The sequence below is a fragment of the Oratosquilla oratoria genome, unplaced genomic scaffold (assembly GCF_046742065.1).
Source record: "Oratosquilla oratoria isolate Oo_2021 unplaced genomic scaffold, ASM4674206v1 SCAFFOLD65, whole genome shotgun sequence".
NCBI lineage: Eukaryota > Metazoa > Arthropoda > Malacostraca > Stomatopoda > Squillidae > Oratosquilla > Oratosquilla oratoria.
In genome coordinates this window covers 479,292-503,155 of record NW_027467729.1, presented here as the reverse complement: position 1 = coordinate 503,155, position 23,864 = coordinate 479,292, and the positions used below count along the sequence as shown (strand labels likewise).

At 39.0% G+C, this 23,864-nt stretch overlaps 1 protein-coding gene across 4 annotated transcripts in view; it reads left to right on the top strand.

Moving 5' to 3' along the window:
* The window catches only part of Ns3 (nucleostemin 3), a 201,248-nt gene that overhangs the window by 35,601 nt on the left and 141,783 nt on the right, over positions 1 to 23,864 (top strand). For all 4 annotated transcript variants that reach the window (XM_076182469.1, XM_076182468.1, XM_076182467.1 and 1 more), the window contains one exon: positions 14,042 to 14,720. In XM_076182469.1, the coding sequence (XP_076038584.1) occupies positions 14,042 to 14,720 (679 nt within the window). The remainder of the gene's footprint in view (positions 1 to 14,041; positions 14,721 to 23,864) is intronic.

Genomic DNA, 23,864 nt, shown 5'->3' with positions numbered 1-23,864 from the left:
ACATATGTCACAAGTTTTACAAAACTCTGCAACATCTCTCTTCAAATTTGGCCAATAAAAATGAGTGTAAGCTTCCCCGCTGTTTTCCTCACTTCTAAATGTCCTGCCAAACTATATTCATGGGACAAGGCTGTCAATGTATGTCCATACTTCTTCGGCGCAACTATCTGTTGTTTTAATTCCCAATGAAGATAGAATCCAGTAGAACTGTCATCAGACACATCATTTCTATTTGCTTCTCCAAAGCATTCCTTTAAAGTAGGGTCACTGCACTGGGCATCAATAAGTTCCTCCTTGCTAACATTGAAATCAGGAACTATCTCCAATTTCACTTCTATACTTTCATCTTTCACATGCTTGCTTTCCTTTCAGTCATCAAATATATCACCTAGACCCATATCCTCATCACAACTTTCCTTACTCCTCATCATAGCTCTGGTCACTACACAAGCTGGGTAAATTCTTTGAATGCTTCCATTATCCACAGTCTCCATATCACTCTCCTTACTTGCTGTCACCTCACCTCTGCTCAGAGAATTCCTACTCCCTGCGACTGGAATTTCTCCTCCATTTCCAGAGTCATTTCGGACCTCCTTCCGAATTTCAATATCCTAGACATCTCCTTCACCTTGGACATCCATACTCTCATTCTTCATACTCTTGAGGGGTTTAGAAATCATTCTTGGCTCTGGAACCACTTTATCTCCAGCTAAATCATTGCCCAGCAACATCTCCACACCATTTATGGGAAGTTCTTCACTAACTCCCACTCTCACTTTGCCACTAACATTACCAGTATCATTATCTACATAATGCAATGGAACATTTATTCCAGCACCACCCAAACCTCTCACTCTAGCCTCCTCACCAGTATATGAACTTTCTGTCCACTCCAGTGTCTCTCTGAGGACTAGACTTTGGTTTGCTGCAGTATCCCTTAGGATTTTTATTTGCTTCTTCAATCCACCAGGTAAAGATAATGTCCCCTCAGTTATGAATGGTTGGAAACTACCAACACACATCTCCTTCCCCCTAGACTCCACACCTAAACTCACTTGTTGTTCCTTCCACGCCACAGTTAATCCAGCGGATTTGGGTACTTTTCTACACTGATACTACACATGACCACTTTCTCCACACCCGTAACATCTTACATGTGACCTTTCCTGCTTATTCATATAACTATTAAAATTCTGCTGGTGCCTCATAGGATTATACCGAGGTGGGCTCCTAGGTTTATTTCTATCTTGACTCAGCAGAACATATTGAGGTTGTGATCTTTGAGGATTGTAATGGTCTTGTTTGGAATCAAAGCGGCCTACTCTTTGATTATTCTTTCCATAAGCATGTCCCACATTCCTAATTTCACCTTGTTTATAGTTCACCCACTCTGTACACATTCTCTGCATCACAGCCAATTGATCAGCTAACCTTGCTGCATCCATCACATTCTTAATCTGGTTCCTACAGATTTTATATTTAATGTCAGGATGAACAATATCCATTAAGTGCTCCAACAACATCAACTGTCTCATTTCCACAAAGTTTTCTACATCCTCCAATTTACACCATCGGTCAAATCTCATGCCACATTCTCTGGCTAAATCATTATATGTCTGTCCATCTATCTACTTTATATTCCTGAATCTCCTCTTATACACTTTAGGTGCCAATTCTACTGTTCTGAGCACAGCTTCTTTTACCCTACTATACCTCACAGATTCTTCTATAGTCAAACATGCAAAGGCCTCCCTCGCCTTTCCTTTGAACTTTGTCTGCACCAACATTGCCCAATCTGTTCTCTCCCATCCACTAATGATGACCAGTTTCTCAAACTGGATGAAGAAGTCTTCTGCCTCTTCCTCTATAAATTCAGGTAACTGATTAACCCTGTCATCTCCTCCGCCTCCACCATTTCTTCCCATTTGCACACCCATAATTTCTATTTCTCTTAGTTTCACTTCTTTCTCTGCCTGAATCCTTTCTAACTCAAGTTGCATTTGTATCCTATATTTCTCCAACTCTAATTTATCACTTAACTGAATTTCCTCCTTCTCCAACTCATTTTCACCAATTGTATCAATAACTCCCTTCTCAGCTAAGGCTGCAATTTCTTTCTGTATATCACCCTTTAAAGTACCTGTTACAGGTACTTCATATTTATCTGTTACCTGGTGCAATTCCTGTACCGTAAGTTGGTACAGTGTATGCAAATCGGGTTTGTTCATGAATTCCTCCATTTTTTCACTAACTTTATCACTGTGTTCACTCATAATTATCTCACTTAAAACTTTATCACTGTTAGACATATCTCAAATTGGAAAGTAACTTCGGATCACTGTGTGTCATTCTGGTTATTGGTCGTTGGTTCCAAGCCTTGGCGACGGGCCCCCATCTCTCATGGTCACCTCTAATCTAAAACAATCAGTAAATAAAGCACCTAGGAGGACAATAATAATTCTCATAAACATTGCCTCATCCCTTAAAGGTGGGTGACAAAATGAAAATATCTGCTACAATATTATCAATATTATATGTCATCACAAATAGGGATAGATAAAGATAATGATTAATTATTTATATATATATATTGGGTGAATATATCAATTATACTTTCATTACATATGTCATATTATTCATGCATATTCTTATACATATGAGGTAAGATTTCATAAAGATCAATTAGCACTACTTACATCATTTGAATTCTGCCCCTCTCCATCCCATCATTATTCTTGGATTGAAATCAATACAGGTAAATAGCACCAGTAATTAAATTTTATTATTGCATTAAAATACAGATCTTAAGGATAACACTTTACACTGATCTCAAAGAATAGGTTACTGCCACATATCTCTCATGATGTAACATGTGCAACCATGGGTATCAAACATGATCATTGAATATCTAAGCAATCTCAAACTATAACCAAAATACATACATACATACATATACCAAGGCTTTTTCCCCCTTACAAGGGGGGTAGCCAAAAAGAAAAAGGCATAAAATAATTCCCACCCATTCCATCCCTGAATACACTCCACACCCCTCCACCCTCCCTCTTATCTTAGCACCTCCTGAATAACGGGTCATCCCTGCACCTTGTCCACTGCCCTGGGTCAGAAGCAGTGTCGCAAGACACAGCACATCCACAGCAAGGCCGCTTCATTAAATTGGCGACCCCCCCTCTCCGTCCCCCCATTGCATAATAATAATTCAAATTCCTACAAATTATAAGTCCACATACCTTAAATAATCCTGCTCTTTCCTCCTGCATATCAAGCCCCCATTTATCTTAATGGTAAACATGCTAATTCGTGCATGTGCAAATTGAACCCCCTAAATGACGCCACATGCGTCTGATCTACATAATTGCCAGGAGAAAAGAGGGTGGGGTGTGGCTCTCTTCATGACTCCACACCCCAAAACAGTTCCAACATTATTTTAATCCACATGTGTGCATAACTATTTGTCATAAAATATAAATCATACATTGTTCATACACCATAAGGAATTACAGTAAATACTTCTTTGAATTCTTATACATTAAGTAGAACACAATAATTTCAAGTGTATAACATATACTTAGATGTGTATATTTTCAAATTTCTTTGATTCAGGCTCGTGATTCTACATCTACATAACAGAAAACGAGATGTCACAACACATGGTAGAAAACATAATAAACATTAGTGGTGACTATGCTATGGTAACAGTATCTAAAACTATCCACTTCCTCCAGTCCCTCTCCCTTAATACTCACTTCCAGTCTGCTGCCACTTTCTCCCCTTCTACATCTCATTACCTTACTTTTACCCACATTTATATTCAACTAACTTCTTTCACACACTTCCCAAATTCTGATACTAACTTCCTCAATCCCTCCTCTGATCCTGCTACAAGTGCAGTGTCATCTGCAAACAACAGCTGGTTTATCTTCTACTTTTCTCCATTTTATTTAATCATCTCCAATCCCTGACCCACTACCCTTGCATTTACCTCTCACACCACCCCATCCATGTATAAATTGGACAGCCAGGGTGACATAACACATCCCTGACAAAGACCCACCTTTACCTCAAACCACTCTCCATTTCTAATCCTGACTGACACACGCTCTACTACTCTCATAAAAGCACATGACAGCTCCTGAAAGCTCTCCTCCTATCCCATATATTTGCAATACCTCCCACAGTGCTTTCCTGTCTACCCTGTCTAACCTTTTCCAGGTCCATGAAAGCTCAAAATGCATCCTTCCCTTTTCCTATAGCTTTCTCACAATCTGTCTTACTACAAAAATCTGATCTACACAACCCCTATCTGTCCTAGACTCACACTGTTCTTAACCAATTATTCCCTCTCTTCCTCTCCTAATCCTCTCAATCAAGATCCTCCCATAAGCTTTCCAACTACACTTAACAAGCTAATCCCTTTGAAACTACTACACTCATACTTGTCCCTTTCTTTTGTAAAGTGGAACCATACAGACACTCCTACAGTCCTCTGACACTCTACCGTCTCTTAAACAAACATTAGATAACCTCACCAGCCAGTCCACCACAACTGTACCTCCTATTTTCAGACATTCTGCATGGCATCCATCCAGATCAGGTGTTTTACCTGCTTTCATCATCTTAACAACTGCCTTCACTTCATCTTTCCTTATTTATCCTCCATTTTCCTCACTCACCACAGTCATTCTCTTAGCGCTTCCCACTGCAGCTACATTTCCCTCCCTATCCTTCACATTTAACAACTTCCTAAAATACTTTGCCCATATTCCTCTTACTGCCTTCTCTTTTATTATCATCTCTCCATCTGCACCTTTTACCTTTTCTTCTCTACTTGATTCGCCTCCTCTTCCTCTCTTAATTTATTTCCAAAACATCTTTTTATTACTTTCAAAATTTTCTGTCATACATTTACCCAATTTCACATCTGCTCTCCTCTTTGCCTCCTTTACCTTATGCTTTATTTCTCTTTACTTTGTACCTCTCATATGATTCCCATGTCCTATTTTGTAACCAATCTGAGAAAGCTTGCTTCATCATTCCACCACTCACTACCCTTCCTTCTATTTCCTCCCATCCTTCTTGTTCCACACAGCATCTTTGCACACCTTGTGACCCCCTCCTTGAACCATCTCCATTCCTTCTCCACTCCTAGCTCTACTCTATCCGTCACTTCCTCCCACTCCTCTCTCAGCTTCTTCTTATACTCCCCTTTTTCTTTCTCATTTAAGTAGTTCACTCTAAGCACCTCCCTACATTTTGTCATTTTCCTCTTTCTCCATCTATCCTCCACTCTCAACTTACCTTCCACCAAAAAATGGTCTGATATCCCCCACCCTCTCCCCTTAGAACATGTACATCCATAACTCTTCCTATTATACTCCTATTTACCACTACATAGTCCATTTACTCTCTACCACCCTTCCATCCACCACCCTCTCCCATGTGTACTTATGCTTGACTTTCTTCCTAATCACTGTATTTGCTATCATAAACTCTAGACACATTTCCACCATCAACTCTCCACGATGATGCTTTCCTGGAACTCCAAACTTCCCAACCACTCTGTCTATTGGTTCATTACCTACCCCAGAATTAAGGTCTCCCAATACCACTACATTGATGTTTCTCCCTAATACCTCTATGCACTCATTTAAATCTATCCATAAATCCTCCCTTCTACACTCTTTTCACTACCAGGCCCATACGCACTAAAAACCCACATCTTTCCCAGTTCCTTCATCCACATTAAGGGGACCGGCTGGTCAAGAATCGATGAAAATTGGGGAAAAAATGAAGAACTGGGAAAAAATGTCTACATCTGCGTATGGCAATCGACAGTCTGTATGTGGAGTATTTAATCAAAATTCGCCTTATTTTCGTAGTTATGGCAAATAAACCCCCTCCTCCCCCCATCTCGGCCCCATGATACGTATTGGTCACTACAATATATATATTATTGCAATAAATAACAATAATTTGTAATGATTGAGTGCTATTCCTAGTGACTTCTGGCAACTCTGTCTCTGTACCAGAGGTTATATATAGACCCCAGAATGGGTAGATGCCTCAGAAAGCGATAAACAGTAGACAAAAATTGAGTGATACGCTCCACTGCAAGCCACCATCAATCCTTTTGTCATTTGACAAGCTGTTATACTATTTTTGAGATGCCATGTCCTCGCAAGCAAACCAAACACCTTCAGGAAGCTAGGAAAAGGCAAGAATTACAAAGTAAGCAAGCTATGACACCCTAATGTAATAACCTGCTTAAAATGCAGGTGGGGACCAGGAGCCAGAAGACGGAGGATTATATGACTGGACATCAACATATATGACTGAATATGAATAAATTTTATTCTAAATATCATCAACATTCAAGCCTAAAAAGCTAAATAAGGAAATACCATGATATCCCTTATTTATATTAGTATGTAGGGGTTCAAAGTTAGTGAAAACTTTGACGGCCCGTATCTCAAAACCTAAGTTTTATACCTTCAAACTTCTACTCCTCCATAACTTCTTAATCAATTTCAATGAAAATTCATACATAATATGTCTAAATCTGCCTGATTGATGAAATAGAACGTTTTTTTAATATCTGAAAGGGTTAATTTTTGCCAAAAAAAAAATTCCCTATTTGAAGGGGGACGGGGTGGGAAAAGATATAAAAATTAAAATTCCACAAACTAATTACTTTAACTAAAATTTCTCTCTATTAGTTTGAAGGTCTGGATAAGGTCCTTCCACCATATTAATTTCATTCATGTAGAGCAATTATTATAGGAGTAGTCATTTCAAAATTATCAATTTTTTTGAAAGGGAGATGGGGGGGCAAAACATGAAAGGGTTGCAGATTAGTTTTTTTGGGTTAGGAAAGATGTATATGGTGTCCTTAACTCCTGGCATAAATTTCTGTGCAATAACCCAATTAAGGGGGTACGCGACACCTGGGGGGGGTGAATTTGGTCAAGATATGGCATTTTTCAAAACTGTTCAAAATGTTCGTATACCACTTAGAAATAAATCCCGACAAATAATTTTCCAGCCGCGCGCAATTTAAAGGTCCTGGGTGAGGTTTAAAGGGACAGATTTAAAGGCGCGACCCACACTAGAGGGAGGCGTGCCACCTAGGACCTTCAGGCGCAGCGAATAACGTTGAAATTTGATTGAATTTACACTCGCCCAGTATATCAACGGCCAATACGATTGTGGAGGGGAAGGGAGGAAGGTGGAGGGAGAATATTTCGCCAACTTTGTGCAAAACTAAGCGTTAGTTCCTGGCTAGCTCTGAAAAGGGAAGTACGCATGTCTCATGAGCTCTCATTGCAATCTATTACTTTAGCTAGTACATATTACTCTTTAGTACAGTCATCATGGGTAGCAAAAAGAACAAAAGAACATCACAATGACAAAAAACAGCAGTTAAAGATGGCAAGCAGTCAAAGACGACTAAAGATCTCACCACCTCTCACTCCACCACTGCCCTCACCTGCACCTCTGTGACGGTGACAGAGGTAAAGGACGAAATTTTTCCAAGAATGCTTAAGGAGTGTAGATTTGAAATCTGCGACCGGTTAACTGAAATATTCAATAAATCGGTAAGAACACATTGAAGGGCATAATTTAATTCGTGATTCACAGCATGGTCCAAAGGTAGACTTTAGCAAAGCGCAAAGTGCCACACCAGAGACTACTAAATAAAATCAAAGCCCATATAAATTCACTAGAATCAGTACAGAGAAGAATGACCAAAATGATACAAGGACTCGGAAATTTGCCAAGAAAGCAAGAGGAAAAAGATCAAGGCTATACAGGAAGAAGAAAGAAGAAGGGACATCATATGATGCTGGAGGGGGTGCCCTACCAACATAGATTGGAGAGGGGAATCTGATGAGGAAAGAGAAGGCGCCCACTACTGGAAAATAAACCTCTTTCCAATGATTTAGATACCCTGAAGACCCCCAGCAGAGAGGTTTCATATGAAGAAACCGCCAAAGGTGCAAAAAAGCAAATTATATGATGTTGTCGTCTGTGCGTCGTCACTACTGTGACATACTTATACTTTAGTTTTTCAGTATTTAAAGTACTTATAATTAAAATATGTTGATAATTTTTACTGTACTTACTTATTATATAATAAGAATTAAGCCATAAACAAATCAGTCAAATTGGTGAAACTATAAGCAAGTTACAGATATATTCATATTTCAAGTTGCCATATCTCCGTTCGTTATTTTTCTCCTTTCTTTAATCATAAAATATCTAATATACATCAGATTTAGATGAAACTTACAGGGAATATTACTTTTAGTAACTGCTAGGGCCGATCCTTCGAATATTTTGAATAGGATGAAAGAGTTCGGAGTAATAATGGAAACGAGCAAAAAAATTGTATTTTTCACAATTTTTGCCAGACATTAAAATTGAAATGCCTGTATGCAAAAGTATAAAGGAAATTGTTCAATTACTCAATGACTGGCCCATAGATGTGCCTACTGACTAATCATAGCCAAAATATAAAACAAATTGGTCCACGTATTATGGTGCTGTGCACTTTTAAATGTCGCTACTGGTATACGTACATGTGTACATACATCATTCTGCTTCACCTAAAATGTAGGCAATATGGATACCTATTTACCTGAGAAGTTTCAGCTCTTTACTCTAAATATTTTAGAAAATGACCTCCAGGTGTCGCGTACCCCCTTAATAAAGATTTTCATCTTTTGATCAGCCGGTCCCCTTAACCTTGAAGAAACCTCCTTCCACTCCACACATTTACCTATCTCTCCACTTCCTAATGTAGCCACCCCTTCTCTCCCTCGTCCTCTCTTCACTCCTGAGAACCTTCCAACTACACTCCCAAACTCACACTCGCCCCTCCCTCTCAACTTAGTTTCACTCAAAGCCAACACATCCATCTTTCTTCTTACAAACATACTTTCCTATCTCTTCCCTTTTACTCTCATTTGTACCACATCCACGCACATTAAAAGACCCAAACCTTAGGGTACTGGTTGGTAAACTCCTAGACCCACTTATATCTTTACTTTTTTTTAGGAATGTCCCCTGTGGGGCTACAGGGAGAAGGATGCCTAGTACTAATCCCTGTCCCGTTTTTGTCGCCTCTTATGATTCAAATTGGAAGACTTGGTGGCAGTATTCTTTCCCCCCACCACCCGCATAAATTGGAATAGCCTAAATGATAGCCCTCAAGCTAGAACCATACTCAAATATAAATGAGGAACGATAATTGGAGAATAAAAGAAGGACCCAAGAAGCATTTCCTTACCTGTATACTACAGCTAGGAAAATAAAATTAAGTAAATATAATTTGAAATTTATAATATGAACCTACCTTACCATAACAGTTTTACTATGAATTATGTTAAGTGGGGAAGGTAGGGCATTTGAATTAGACTTGATTCAATGCTGTTACTTGGCCAATGAAAAAAGTAACTGTTACTTCAGTTTTCATTAGCTGGAAACATAGAGCTCAAACATAATTGACAGTGGACCTCAGACCCTCCCATAGATCTCCCCTTGAAGACTGTATGACTTGCCTATGTTGTATTATCGTAGGATTGTTTCTGTCACCAACTAAAGTAGTAGGAGAAAGGGAACAATTGCCAATTGTCCTCGCCTTTTGGGAAAAGATGGAGGAAGTAGTCAAGAGTTGGTCAGTTTTAGGTCTGGTCCATAGAAGGAATGTTGGTCCTTTGCAGGTGCACCTCCAAATGAAGATTAAGCCATTTATAAATTTGGAGGCGATTCTCTCTGACACCTGTCTTGCAGAACCACCATTTGCAATTACCCATTGTTGGCCCCATGGTTAACAAATTCCTTTTTTACTGACCTCTTCAGTGTAGTAAAATTTGTGGAGCAAGGCATAATTATGTATACTGCATATACAGGGGTCCCTCAAATAACGCGGATTCGAATAACACGGATTCAATCATACGCGGATTTTATTTCAAAACCATCTCAAATGTAGAGAACCGTTTTAAAATTCGCGCCGAGTCGGGCACGCATACGCACACACGCGGCAACATCGCAAACAATTTTAGCGCCCTAACCTGTTGAAGTGTAATGTTTCTTTCGTATGGAACACAACTAATAAGTCTGATAATGACTGCGCTTGTCGTGTCTTAATTTCTCTTATGAGGTTCTTGTTACTGGCAGTGGTGGTTTGGGAGATCAAAAACAGACATATACACGCTTACACACATGTAGACACGTGTTAGACAACCAGTGTATGTTGCGAATGCGCATGCGTGTACACACAAATACAAACACAGACACGCGCACGTACATGCTTACTTGTAACATGCTTACTTGTACATGTTAACACAGACGCATACATGCACACACACAAAAATGGCACCTGCACTTGCAAACCTATCATACGAAGAGAGATTGGCTAAACTGGAGTTACCGACACTGGAGCAAAGAAGAGAGAGAGGTGACCTATTGACCATCTACAGAATCATGAAAGGCACAGAGGTACTCGATAGTGAGAACTTACTTAACTGGGACAAAAGAAACACAAGAGGACATGGAAAGAAAATAAAAAAACATAGCTATAGAAGAGAACTGAAGAAAAACAGTTTTCCTCATAGAGTTTTGGACACTTGGAACAAACTGGACAATGAAATAGTATGCGCAAAAACCATTCATGAGTTTAAAAACAAACTAGACACTGCAAGATACAAAGGCGGGACAACACGAGCATAGCTCCCCTTCCCGCAAAATACAACTAGGTAAATACAACTAGGTAAAGGTAAAATACACACACACACACACACACACACGCCACACACACATACATACGCCACATACACACACATATACATATGCCACACACACACACAATGTGTATACGCCACATACACACACATGTATATACGCCACATACACATATGCATATACGCCACATACACATGTATATACGCACAAACACATACATATGGCACAAACGCCACATACATACACCGCATACACGCGCGCACACACACACACACACACATAAAAGTATGTTAGAGGACACAAAGATAACATTAAATAAAATAATGGAAGATGGAGGAAGAATAGTTATGATGGGCGACTTTAATTGCAAAGAAATCTGCTGGGAAGAAATGACAGTAAAGGGTGGAGACGACTCATGGGGAAACGCTCTACTTGAGATGATTATTGACCACACAATGACACAATGGATACAGGAGAACACTAGGTATAGAAATGAAGAAGAACCATTGAGACTAGACTTATTAATTACATCTGAACCTAGAATAGTGGACAAGATTGAATATAACACACCAATAGGTAAAAGTGACCACATATTGATTGAACTGGAACTTAATGAAGAAAAATATATGAAAAGAAATGAACAATATAGAAAAGGAAGAATGGTGTATGAAAAAACAAACTTTGATAAAATAAGAGAATTCTTTCAACAAGAAAACTGGGAAGAAATATACAAAGAAGAAACATCAGTGGAAAAGAAATGGAATATTTTGACAAAAATTTACAAAAAAGGAGTGGAAAAGTATGTCCCAAGACAAAAACAAGAAAAAGAATATGTAAAATGCTGGTACAACAAAAGTTGTAGGGAGTTAAAAGACAAAAGAGACAAAGCCTGGACCAGATGGAAAAAAGACAGAAGACCTGAAAAATGGAAAATATATACCGGTTATAGAAATGAATATGCACAAACGTGCAGAGAGGAAAAGAGAAAATATGAAAAAGACGTCATAGAAAAATGTAAAGATCAACCAAAACTATTCTACAGATTTGTAAACAATAAACTGAAAAACAAACAGGACTTGGAGAAATTAAGACAAAGGGGAGTTGAATACACTGAGGAAATGGAAATGGCGGAAATTATGAACAAACATTTTAAATCAGTGTTTACAAGGGAGAACATACAACCTGAAGAGATTGAATGGAAAGAGAAAGTCCCCCCTATAGAAGAAATAGAAGTATCAAAGAATGAAATATTGATACACTTGAGTAATCTTGATGTCAGAAAATCGCATGGACCAGATGAAATAGCAAACTGGATTCTGAAAGAATGCAGGAATGAACTGGCAGACAAAATACATAGCATAATAAGCAGTTCCTTGAAAGAAGGAAAAGTTCCAGAAGATTGGAAAAAAGCAAATATAGTACCTATATATAATGGAGGAAACAAAGAAGAACCTACCAACTATAGACCAGTCTCTCTAACAAGTACAATAGCAAAAATTTGTGAAAGAATTATCAAAAATAGATGGGTAAAATACTTGGAAAAAAACAACGTACTAAATCCAAGGCAATTTGGATTCAGACAAGGACGATCATGCGTCACCAATCTAATATGTTTCTATTCAAGGCTAATAGATATAATACAAGAAAGAGATGGATGGGCTGATTGTGCATTTCTAGACCTAAAAAAAGCTTTTGACAAAGTACCACATAAGAAGTTGCTTAAGAAACTAGAATCTGAAGGAGGAATACAAGGTAAATTACTAAATTGGATGGAAGACTTTTTGCAAGAAAGAAAAATGAGAGTAGTGATAAGAAACCAGCACTCAAAATGGAATGAAGTAATAAGCGGTGTCCCGCAGGGAACAGTTCTGGCCCCAATTATGTTTGCTATATATATATTAATGATATGGATGAAGGAATTGAAAGCTATATGAGCTTCTTTGCAGACGATGCAAAACTACTGAAAAGAGTGAAAACTGAAGAAGATTGTGAATCACTACAGAGAGATCTAAATAAAGTACAGGAATGGAGTAGGAAGTGGGAGATGGAGTTCAATACAAAAAAAGTGTAGTATCATGGAATTTGGAAAAAGCAAAAACAGAATAACAGGATCATATAATTTGGGAGAAGAAGGAATAAAAATAGAAAATGAGAAGGACCTGGGAGTCATTGTTATGAATAATATGTCACCTGAGAAACATATAAATAAGATTTTTGGAGAAACTTATAATTTAATAAGAACAATCAAAGTGGCATTTACATACCTGGATGAAGAAATGGTGAGGAAAATCCTAATCACCCTGATAAGACCAAGATTGGAATATGCAGCAACGATATGGTCACCAAGTACAAAAAAATGTATAAAAAAAACTTGAAAGAATACAAAGAGCAATTACAAAACTGGCACCAACACTCTCAAAACTATCATATGAAGAGAGACTACAAAAACTTGAACTACAGACACTAGAGCAAAGAAGAGAGAGAGGAGATTTGATAGCTATTTACAGAATCATGAAAGGCATAGAAATTACTGAGAATCTGATAAAATGGGATGACAGAAATACAAGAGGACACGGAAAGAAAATAAAAAAAGACAGCTATAGAAGAGATTTGAAAAAGAACAGCTTTCCTCACAGAGTAATAGACAGTTGGACCAAGTTAGATGAGAAAGTGGTGTGTGCAAAAACAATACATGAATTTAAAAATTGTTTAGATAAAATGAGAAATGAAGACGGGACCCCACGAGCATAGCTCCCCTTCCCGTAAAATACAACTAGGTAAATACACACACACGGAAAGAAAATAAAAAAAGACAGCTATAGAAGAGATCTGAAAAAGAACAGCTTTCCTCACAGAGTAATAGACAGTTGGAACAAGTTAGATGAGAAAGTGGTGTGTGCAAAAACAATACATAAATTTAAAAACAGTTTAGATAAAATGAGATATGAAGACGGGACACCACGAGCATAGCTCCCCTTCCCGTAAAATACAACTAGGTTAATACATACATACGGTTCTCGGTATTTAATATGGAAAGTCAGCATACGCGGATTTGGTCATACACGGTAATTTCAGGAACCTAACCCCCGCGTTATTTGAGGGACTCCTGTACAACCTTTCTTTCCTTTTTGCTGAAAGATTATATTCATTAATGGCAGAATTGAATTTTTCTATCTGGAGTCAGATATATTATGTATTAATTTTGATATTGATTTCTTTGGTTAACCCAATGGTAATAGGTGCAAAGTATCTATAAATGTGTATATCTTTTCATTTTCAGTGATGTTGTAGTCCAGATTGTTGATGCACGCAATCCTCTTTTGTTTCGATGTGAGGACTTAGAGTCTTATGTGCAAGAAGTCAATCCAAATAAAGACAACCTCCTTTTAGTAAACAAAGCAGATTTCCTATCTGAAGAACAAAGGAAAAACTGGGCTAGGTATTTCCAGAAGAAAGGCATACAAGCAACATTCTTTTCAGCTCTTAGTGAAGAAGAGCTATCACCGATTCCAGAGGATAGTGAAGACTTTAAAGAATGCAACACAATGTTGAATGCTATTACAAAGGAGGGTAGTGACACAGATAATGTTATAGATAACCTTGAAGAATGTAGACAAGACTTGGAGTCCCTTACCACCTTGTTCAGTAATAGTAAAATTGCTTATTCAGAAGATGAATGTCAGAGGGAATCTTCTAAGCAGGGAACATGTACAGATCAGGAATGTACTAACATGTCAAGAGATACATGCAGTTTCATTAACTCCACTAAGATATTGACTCGAAGTGAACTAGTGGAATTATTTAAAACATTTCACAAGAAAAATATGGTATCAGAAAGATATATTACTATTGGTCTTGTGGGTTATCCCAATGTTGGAAAGAGTTCTACTATCAACACACTCTTACAAAAGAAGAAAGTTTCTGTATCTGCAACTCCAGGAAAAACAAAGCACTTCCAGGTAAGAATTATAGTTCAAATATTAAGAAAAATAGAGTAACAATAGCACTCCCTTGGTAGCCAAGAAGCCATAATCCTATCACAATCCTTCCATTTAGGGTGGTACTCCTCTCTTTAAAGTGATGGATTGTTCATCACTAGATGGCTTGTATGTGCAAGCCCATCTGACCTTACATGCAGTTGCTGCTTTCTGGATTAACAACCTTATGCCCTATCATTTTTTGCCAATTTTTATTGTTATAAAGGGGATCTATCTATATACCAAGAACTTTTTCCCCCATATAAGGGAGGTAGCCTATAAAGAGGATGACTGAATTAAAGCGCACACCTATTGTACACATATTTCACACTCATCAAAAAATCTGTCTGTTGTCCCTTTCATCTCCCTTGTGGATGTTGATCAGAGGCAATACAATTAGAAACTGTACCTCCACAGCAGAGTCCAAGAGCTAAAACAGGTTTACTACATTTGCTTCATTACATTGTTTTCGTATTTACCTAGTTGTATTTATGTAGTTGTATCTTACAGGAAGTGGAGCTATGCTTGTGGTGTCCTGTCTTTGTATTTTGCAGTATGTAGTTTGCTCTTAAATTCATGAATAGTTTTTGCACACATTGTTGTTTTATACAGTTTGTTCCAGATATCCCACTCTGTGTGGAAAACTTTTCTCTCTCTCTCTCTCTCTCCAGGTCTCTTCTATAACTATCTTTTTTGAGTTTCTTATCATGTCCCCTTGTATTTCTCTTATCCCAAATTAGTAAGTTCTCTCTATCAAGGACTTCTGTGCCTTTCATGATTCTGTAAATGGTCATAAGATAAAGAAGGCAAACAGGAGAGCAGATGTGAAGAGGGGTGAGAGTATGACAGATTTTTCAAAGTGGTAAAATAATGCTTTGGAGGGAAATTGAGAGAGGAGAGGGAGGCGAGTTGAGTAGAGAGGGAAAGGTGAAAGGTGCAGATGGAAAGATGATAATGGAAGAGAAGGCAGTAAAAGGAAGATGAGCACAGTATTTTAGGAAGTTGCCAAATGTGAAGGAGGATAGGGAGGGAAAGGTAGTTGGAATAGGAAGTGCTAAGATGACCATGATTGAAGAAAATGGAGGAGAAATAAGGAAAGATGAAGTGAAGGAAGTTAAGATGACGAGAGCAGGTAAGATGGCTCGGTTGGATGGATGTCGTGCAGAATGGTGTACTGGCTGATGAGGTTATTTAATGTTTGTTTAAGAGAGGGTAGAGTGGTGGTGGACTGGAGGAGTGCCTTTGTGGTTTCTGCTTTGCAAGGGAAAAGGGGACAGGTGTGAGTATGGTTGAGGGGGCTAGTGGGGGGATCTTGATTGAGACGATTGGGAGAGGAACAGTGTGGGTTTGGGACAGGTACGGGTTGCATGGATCAAATTTTTGTGGTGGGACAAATGTGTGAGAAAACTATAGGAAGGAGTCTGAATATTTTTTGGGCTTTTGTGGATCTGGAAAGGGCTTATGACAGGGCAGACCGGAAGGTGCTGTGGGAGGTGTTGCAAATAAATGGGATGGGAAGAAAGTTTTTGAGAGCAGTCGAGAGTTTTTGCAAGAGTGGTAGAGCATGTGTTAGGATTGGGGATGGAAAGAGTGAGTGGTTTGAGGTGGGGGTGGGACTTCGTCAGGATGTGTTGTGTCACCCTGGCTGTTCAATTTATACATGGATGGGGTGGTGCGTGAGGTGGGTGCAAGGGTGGTGGGTCAGGGATTGAAGATGGTTAGAAAAAATGGAGAAAAGTAGGAGATGGGCCAGCTGTTGTTTGCTGATGCTGCTGCAATTGTGGCAGTATCAGAGGGGGGTTTGAGGAAGTTTGTGGCGGGGTTTGGGAGGGTGTGCGAAAGAAGGAAGTTGAAAATAAATGTGGGTGGTAGTAAGGTGATGAGATGTACAAGGGGAGAAAGTGGCAGCAGACTAGAAGTGAATATTGTGAGGGAGAGACTGGAGGAAGTGGATAGTTTTAGATACTTTTGTATATGTATGTAAATGGTCAGCAGGTTGCCTCTTTCTCTTCTTTGTTCCAAAATTGATAATTTCAGTTTAGCCAGTCACTCCTCATATGACAGGTTTGAAAGTGTTGGGGCCATTTTCATGGCTGCTCTCTGGATTCATTCAATTTTCTTTATGTTCTTTTTAGTACTGGATGACCATAGTGCTGCATTATTAATTTGACTAGTATTTCTTTTTACCATTTCTTCCTCTATATACTGTATTTTCCGGCGTATAGTGCACAACTTTATTCCGTTGGAAGGGCCTAAAAATGGGGGGTGCGCGTTATCCGGTGGTGTGCATTATCTATGGCCTACGATAAAAATTCTGCGGCTGTGTGTGTAATTTTTTTCACAACAACGTGACGATGTTGGCCGTCACAAAGTCGGGACGGCACACTTCTCCGTGACGTTCCGTGAGAACAAGAAGAACAGCCATGGTGACATGAAAGAATACGCCAGCATGGGCTATATAAATATTTGGTATAGGTAGGTATTTATCGAATCTTATTTTTCATGTTTAAATAGGCCTAAACACCATGAAACATGATCAGTATTCATGATATTTGCCCATGTTCACAGCATCCTAGTTTGAATTTTTATGTTGGCTTTGGTGCTTCACTTTAGGTACGGTACAAATTCCGTTGCGGCCGTTCATAAACTCGTGTCAAACACCTGACTACAACACCCTCTTTCGGGAGTTATATTAACTAAACGTCACCTCAATGAGAGACTGTCCTATTTCACCACTGTCATTGTAGGTTCAAAGCTAAAACAAAACAGTCTGTAGTTTATTTCAGTATTAAATAAAAAATGGTAAAGACGAATTATTTCCTCAAGATATAACATAAAAATTTTCTGTAAAAATCCCGAAATTTTTCTGTATATTTTACTTCCAATAAACTTTTTTTAGATCATATTTCCTACAAACTATTTAAGATACAAAGTAATAAGGGACCAACACACAACATTTGTCATATACCGGTACATGTAGTTCCGACTTTTTCTTAGTTGTGTGCTGATTGATGCCTAAACTGACACTTAATTTAGTGACAAATCAACAGATTTCCCAGCGGTGGCTCTAGCCAATGAAAAATACTTCTCCATGTAACCTCGTTCACATGATATTAAGTAATTAATCGCCGTTATTTCATTGGTTTATTTTTACTAAAATTAATTATCGTAATCTATGCAAATATTTGGGATCCGTAAAACAGCACTGGTACCACTATCATGAACGTTGGCCGTTTTAGCTCACCCGGAATATGCGAGATCAGGGCCGAGATTGACAGTTCTATTACCAATCTAGCCTACACTAAACACCCTCTTGCGAGAGTTTGTTAAACTAAACGTCACTTCAGTAAAGACACTTATGAACCGAAACATAGTTGCTGCATGGCGATAAAAACTTGTACACGGTGATAAAAACTTGAACACGGTGATAAAAACTTGTAAGATGAATTATTCCCTCAGGATAGTAAATTTCAATTTTTCTGTAAAAATCCAAAAATTTTCATGTACATTTTGTATTCAATAAACTTTTCATGGCTCAAATTTCCCACAAAACAATGGACCAACGCAAGCAGGAGTCGCATACATGCAGTTCACGAGCTTTAGCCACCAGTGACTTTTCCTGGCATGCGCGTTATACGTCGGTGCGCGCTATCTGTGTACTGAGATAACGAAGTGCATGGGTGTGCATTATAACCCAATGCGCATTTTAAGCCGGAAAATACGGTAGGTAAAAACTACCTTTATTGATCTTAGCAAGTTGTAAGATTCTCCAGCAATTTTGTTTATCTGTTTATCAGGGGACATGTCATTTGAGATAATTACTCCCAGGTCTTTTTCATATCCCACTTTCTTTACTTCCTTTGCTTCAATTTTATATTATCCTGATATATATATATATATATATATATATATATATATATATTTTCCAAACTCCATTATGCTACATTTCTTTATGTTGAAGTCTACTACCCACTTTTGGCTCCATTTCCGAACCTTGTTTAGGTCTCTCTCACAAACCATTTCAGTATTCACTTTCCTCAGCAATTTAGCATCATCTGCAAAGAAGTTCATGTAACATCCACATCTTCATCAATGTCATTCTTATAAATAGCAAGCATTATTGGAGCCAATACTGATCTCTGTGGAACTCTACTAATCACCTCCTCCCAAGCTGAACTCTTTTCTCTGAGCACTACTCTCATTTTTCTGCCATGCAAGAAATCCTCCATCCAGTTTAATAATTAACCTTGCATCCCTCCTATGTTTTCCCTTTTTTTATTTTTTGTTTGGTGCTTTGTTGAAGGCTTTTTGTAAGTCTATGAAAGCACAATCAGCCCATTCATCCCTTTCTTGTATTATATCTATTAGTCTTGAGTAGAAAGAGATTAAGTTTGTGGCACATGATCTTCCCTGTCTGAATCCAAATTGTCTCAGGTTTATTATATAGTTTTCTTCCAGGTGTTTTATCCATCTATTCTTGATAATTTTTTCACAAATTTTGGCTCTTTGTTTCCTTCTTTATGTAATGTTACAATATTGTCAGTTTTCCAATCCCTTGGTATTTTTCCTTCTTTGAGTGAGCAACTTATTATGTTATATATGTTGTCCATTAATTCTTCTTTACATTCTTTTAGTATCCAGTTTGTGATTCTGTCTGGGCTGTGTGATTTCCAGACATCAAGGTTCATTAGTTGTGTCATTGTTATTTCCCTCAGGGGAGGGGGGGGATGATTGCACTTCAATTCCTTCGTCCCAACACTGTACTGTTTCTCTTGTGAAAACCAACTTGAAGTGGTTGTTCATGACTTCAGCAATTTCTAAGTCTTCTGTATATTCTATATTTCTGTGGCATAATTTTACCATTTCCTGATTATTTTTATGTTTACCATTCACATATCTATAGAATAGTTTGGATTAATCTTTACATTTTATTTATTTTTCTATTTATTTATTTTTTTTTTTTCAGTCTCTTTTTTTCCTCTGTGGTTGATATATATTTGCCACTTTCCAATTTTTTTTTTTTTTTTTATCTTTTTTTTTTAATCTTTTCTAAGCTTTATATCTTCTATCTTTTGCCTCACTGCATCTTCTGTTGAATCAGCACTTATTGTATACCTTTTCCTGTTTCTTCCTTGGTATGTATTCATCTACTCCATTATAGATTTCCATCAAAATCATCCATTTCTCTTCCACTTGTGTCTCTTTGAAAAAAAAAGAAAAAATTCCAATTTGCATTTTGAAAGAATTTCTTAAGTTTCCCAAAGTCCATTTTGTTGTACATCAGTCTTCCCTTTCTGTATTTCTCATTTCTCTCTAGTTAAATTTCCTCCTTTACTTCACTCTTTCCAAATGGTGTCTTGTATTCAGTTTCATCCACAATTTCAGGTTCTGTTGTAAATATCAAATCTAGTCTCAACGGTTCCTCATTACTCCTATATCTGGTATTTTCTTTATTCATTGTGTCATTGTATGTTCTATAGTCATGTCAAGTAATACATTTCCCCATAGATCCACTTCACCTTTCACTGTCATCACTTTCCAACAGATTTCCTTGCAGTTAAAATCTCCCATAAGTACCAGGTTACCTCCATCCTTCAGCATCTTGTTTAATGAATGCCTTCTATCTTCTGATATTTTTTAATGCTCGCCCTCTTTCCAAGAGCCCACTTTTGGGGGCACATAAATCACCACAAACTTTCTACTTTTCATGTCGCTGTCTTCAACTTTTATCATGATCATTTCCACACTGCTTTTACCCTCTATAACCTTCGTCACATTTAAGTTTTTCTTGGCCAAAAACATGATCAGCCCTGTTCTCATTTCAGTCTTTAATCCAATAATTATATAACCCATGTCCAACATTATTTGGTGGTTGTGGACCCCTTAATTTTGTCTTTACAATTCCCATTATGTCCGACTTTTCTTCTGACCCCGTCTGGGGTATTGGCTGCTTGTTATTGTGGCAAAGTAGCATGCAGTCGATACTTTAGGGTCTATATGGGGCGCCCCTACGTACCAGAGCCACACATCATTTTGTCTATGATAGAAGAAAACTCTGTTCATAGAGAAATGATGACACTTTTATACTACGACTGTCCCTCCGTTATGCTGTCCCCCAACCCCTTGTTGCTGTCCTGTACCATTTCTCTGAGTATTCTCTTTCTGTGGTGGGGGGAAAAGAGTACTGCCACCAAGTATTCCCACTTGGATCGTAAGAGGCGAGAAGAAAGGGACGGGGATTGGGACTAGGCATCCTTCTCCCTGTAGCCCCACGGGGCATATCTCCTAAAAATAAAAGTGAAGGCATAAGGGGTGCTGGAGGGCCTCGGACCAGCACCCTAAGGTTTGGGTCTTTTAATGTGCGTGGATGTGGTACAGATGAGAGTAAAAGGGAAGAGATAGGTAGTATGTTTGTGAGAAAGATGGATGTGTTGGCTTTGAGTGAAACTAAGTTGAAAGGGAAGGGTGAGTGTAAGTTTGGGAGTGTAAGTGGGAGGTTATCAGGAGTGAAGAGAGGGCGAGGGAGGGAAGGGGTGGCTATTCTAGTAAGTGAGAAGATGGGTAAACAGGTAGTGGAGTGGAAGGAGGTTTCCTCAAGGATAATGTGGATGAAGGTAAAACTGGGAAAGGAGATGTGGGTCTTTGTAAGTGCATATGGGCCTGGCAGTGAGAAGAGCGTGGAAGAAAGGGAGGCCTTTTGGATGGACTTAAATGAGTGCATAGAGGGTTTAGGAAGAAATGTCAATGTAATAGTACTGGGAGAGCTTAATGCTAGGGTGGGAAATGGTCCAATCGATGGAGTGGTTGGGAAGTGTGGAGTTCCAGGAAAGAATCGTAGTGGAGAGTTGATGGTGGAAATGTGTCTAGAAAGAGAGTTGATGATAGCAAATACAGTGTTTCGGAAGAAAGTCAAGCATAAGTACACATGGGAGAGGGTGGTGGAGGGAAGGGTGGTAGATAGAGCGCTAATGGATTATGTAGTGATGGTGGACTGGTTGGTGAGGTTATTTAATGTTTGCTGGAGATAAGGTAGAGTGGCGGAGGACTGGAGGAGTGCTTGTATAGTTCCACTTTACAAGGGAAAGGGGGACAAGTGTAAATGTAGTAGTTTCAGAGGGATTAGCTTAAGTGTAGTTGGGAAGGCTTATGGGAGGATCTTGATTGAGAGGATTAGGAGAGGAACAGAGGGAGTAATTGGTGAGGAACAGTGTGGATTTAGGACAGGTAGAGGTTGTGTAGATCAGATCTTTGTGGTAAGACAGATATGTGAGAAAGCTATAGGAAAGGGGAAGGATGTTTTTTGGGCCTTTATGGATCTGGAAAAGGCTTATGACAGGGTAGACAGAAAGGCACTGTGGGAGGTTATGCAGATATACGGGATAGGAGGAAAGCTTCTTGGAGCTGTCAAGAGTTTTTATGAGAGTAGTAGAGCTTGTGTCAGGATTAGAAATGGAGAGAGTGAGTGGTTTGAGGTAAAGGTGGGACTTTGTCAAGGATGCGTTATGTCACCCTGGTTGTTCAACTTATACATGGATGGGGTAGTGCGAGAGGTAAATGCAAGGGTAGTGGGTCAGGGATTGGAGATGGTTAAAGAAAATGGAGAAAAGTGGGAGGTGAGCCAGCTGTTGTTTGCGGACGACACTGCGCTTGTAGCAGGATCGGAGGAGGGATTGAGGAAGTTGGTGACAGAGTTTGGGAGAGTGTGTGATAGAAGAAAGCTGAAGATAAATGTGGGTAAAAGTAAGGTGATGAGATGTACAAGGGGTGAAAGTGGCAGTAAGCTGGAAGTGAGCATTAAGGGAGAGCAACTGGAGGAAGTGGATAGTTTTTGATACTTGGGTGCAAATGTGGCAGGAAAAGGTGGAGTAATGTTGGAGGTAGAATGTAGATTGAGAGAAGCGAGTAAATGCCTTGGTGGATTAAAAAGTGTAATGAGGAATAGAAATTTGGGAATGGATGCTAAGAGGAGACTGTATGAAGGAGTGATTGTGCCAACAGCACTGTATGGAGCAGAAACATGGAACATAAGAGAGGAAGAGAGAAGGAGCTTGAATGTGTTTGAGATGAAGTGTCTGAGAGGTATGATGGAGGTTACTAGTCTAGATAGAGTGAGAAATGAAGAGGTGAGGAGGAGAACAGGGGTGGAAAGGGAATTGAGAGATAGGGTTGATGAAAGAGTATTAGGATGGTTTGGACACATGGAAAGAATGAGTGAAGAAAGACTAGTAAAGGAGGTATGGAAGGCAGATGTGGAGGGAGTGAACATGAGGGGACGTCCTAGGATGAGATGGATGGATGGGGTGAAGGGGGCTTTGGGGAAGAGGGGAATGTCTGTTGAGGAAGGACGGGAGAGGACAGAAGACGGGTGAATGGAGAATGGTTGTATATGGAAGATGTTGTGATGCATGAGGTGGAATGGACGGGGAGATGGGGGGTGAGGTAGTATGTGTGAGCAAAATTTTGACGCAGCCCGAAGGGATTTCTCCCCGTCCTCTCCTTTATATGGGGGGACGGAGAGGGGGGGGGTCGCAGATTTAATGAAGCGGCCTTGCTGTGGATGTGCTGTGTCATGCGACACTGCTTCTGACCCAGGGCAATGGACAGGGTGCAGGGATGACCCGTCATCTAGGAGGTGCTAAGATGGGAGGGAGGGGTGTGGAGTGTTTTCAGGGATGGAATGGGTGGGAATGATTTTATGCCTTTTCCTTTTTGGCTACCTCCCTAGTAAGGGGGGAAAAAGCCTTGGTATATGTATGTATGTATGTAGAAATAGATCAAATTTGTGGCACATGATCTTCCCTGTCTAAAACCAAATTGTTTCAGACTTAGCATATTGTTCTCCAGATGTTTAGTCCATCTATTTTTGAAGGCTTTTTCACAATTTTTAACTATGTTTGTGTGTATTTACCTACCTAGTTGTATTTATGTGTGTGTGTATTTTCCTACCTAGTTGTATTTATGTGTGTGTGTATTTACCTACCTAGTTGTATTTACCTAATTGTAATACAGGAAGAGAGATATGATTGTAGTGACCAATCTCTGTATCTTTCAGCATCTAGTTTGTTCTTAAATTCTTTAATGGTTTTTTCACATACTATTGTTTTGTCCAATTTGTTCCAGACATCC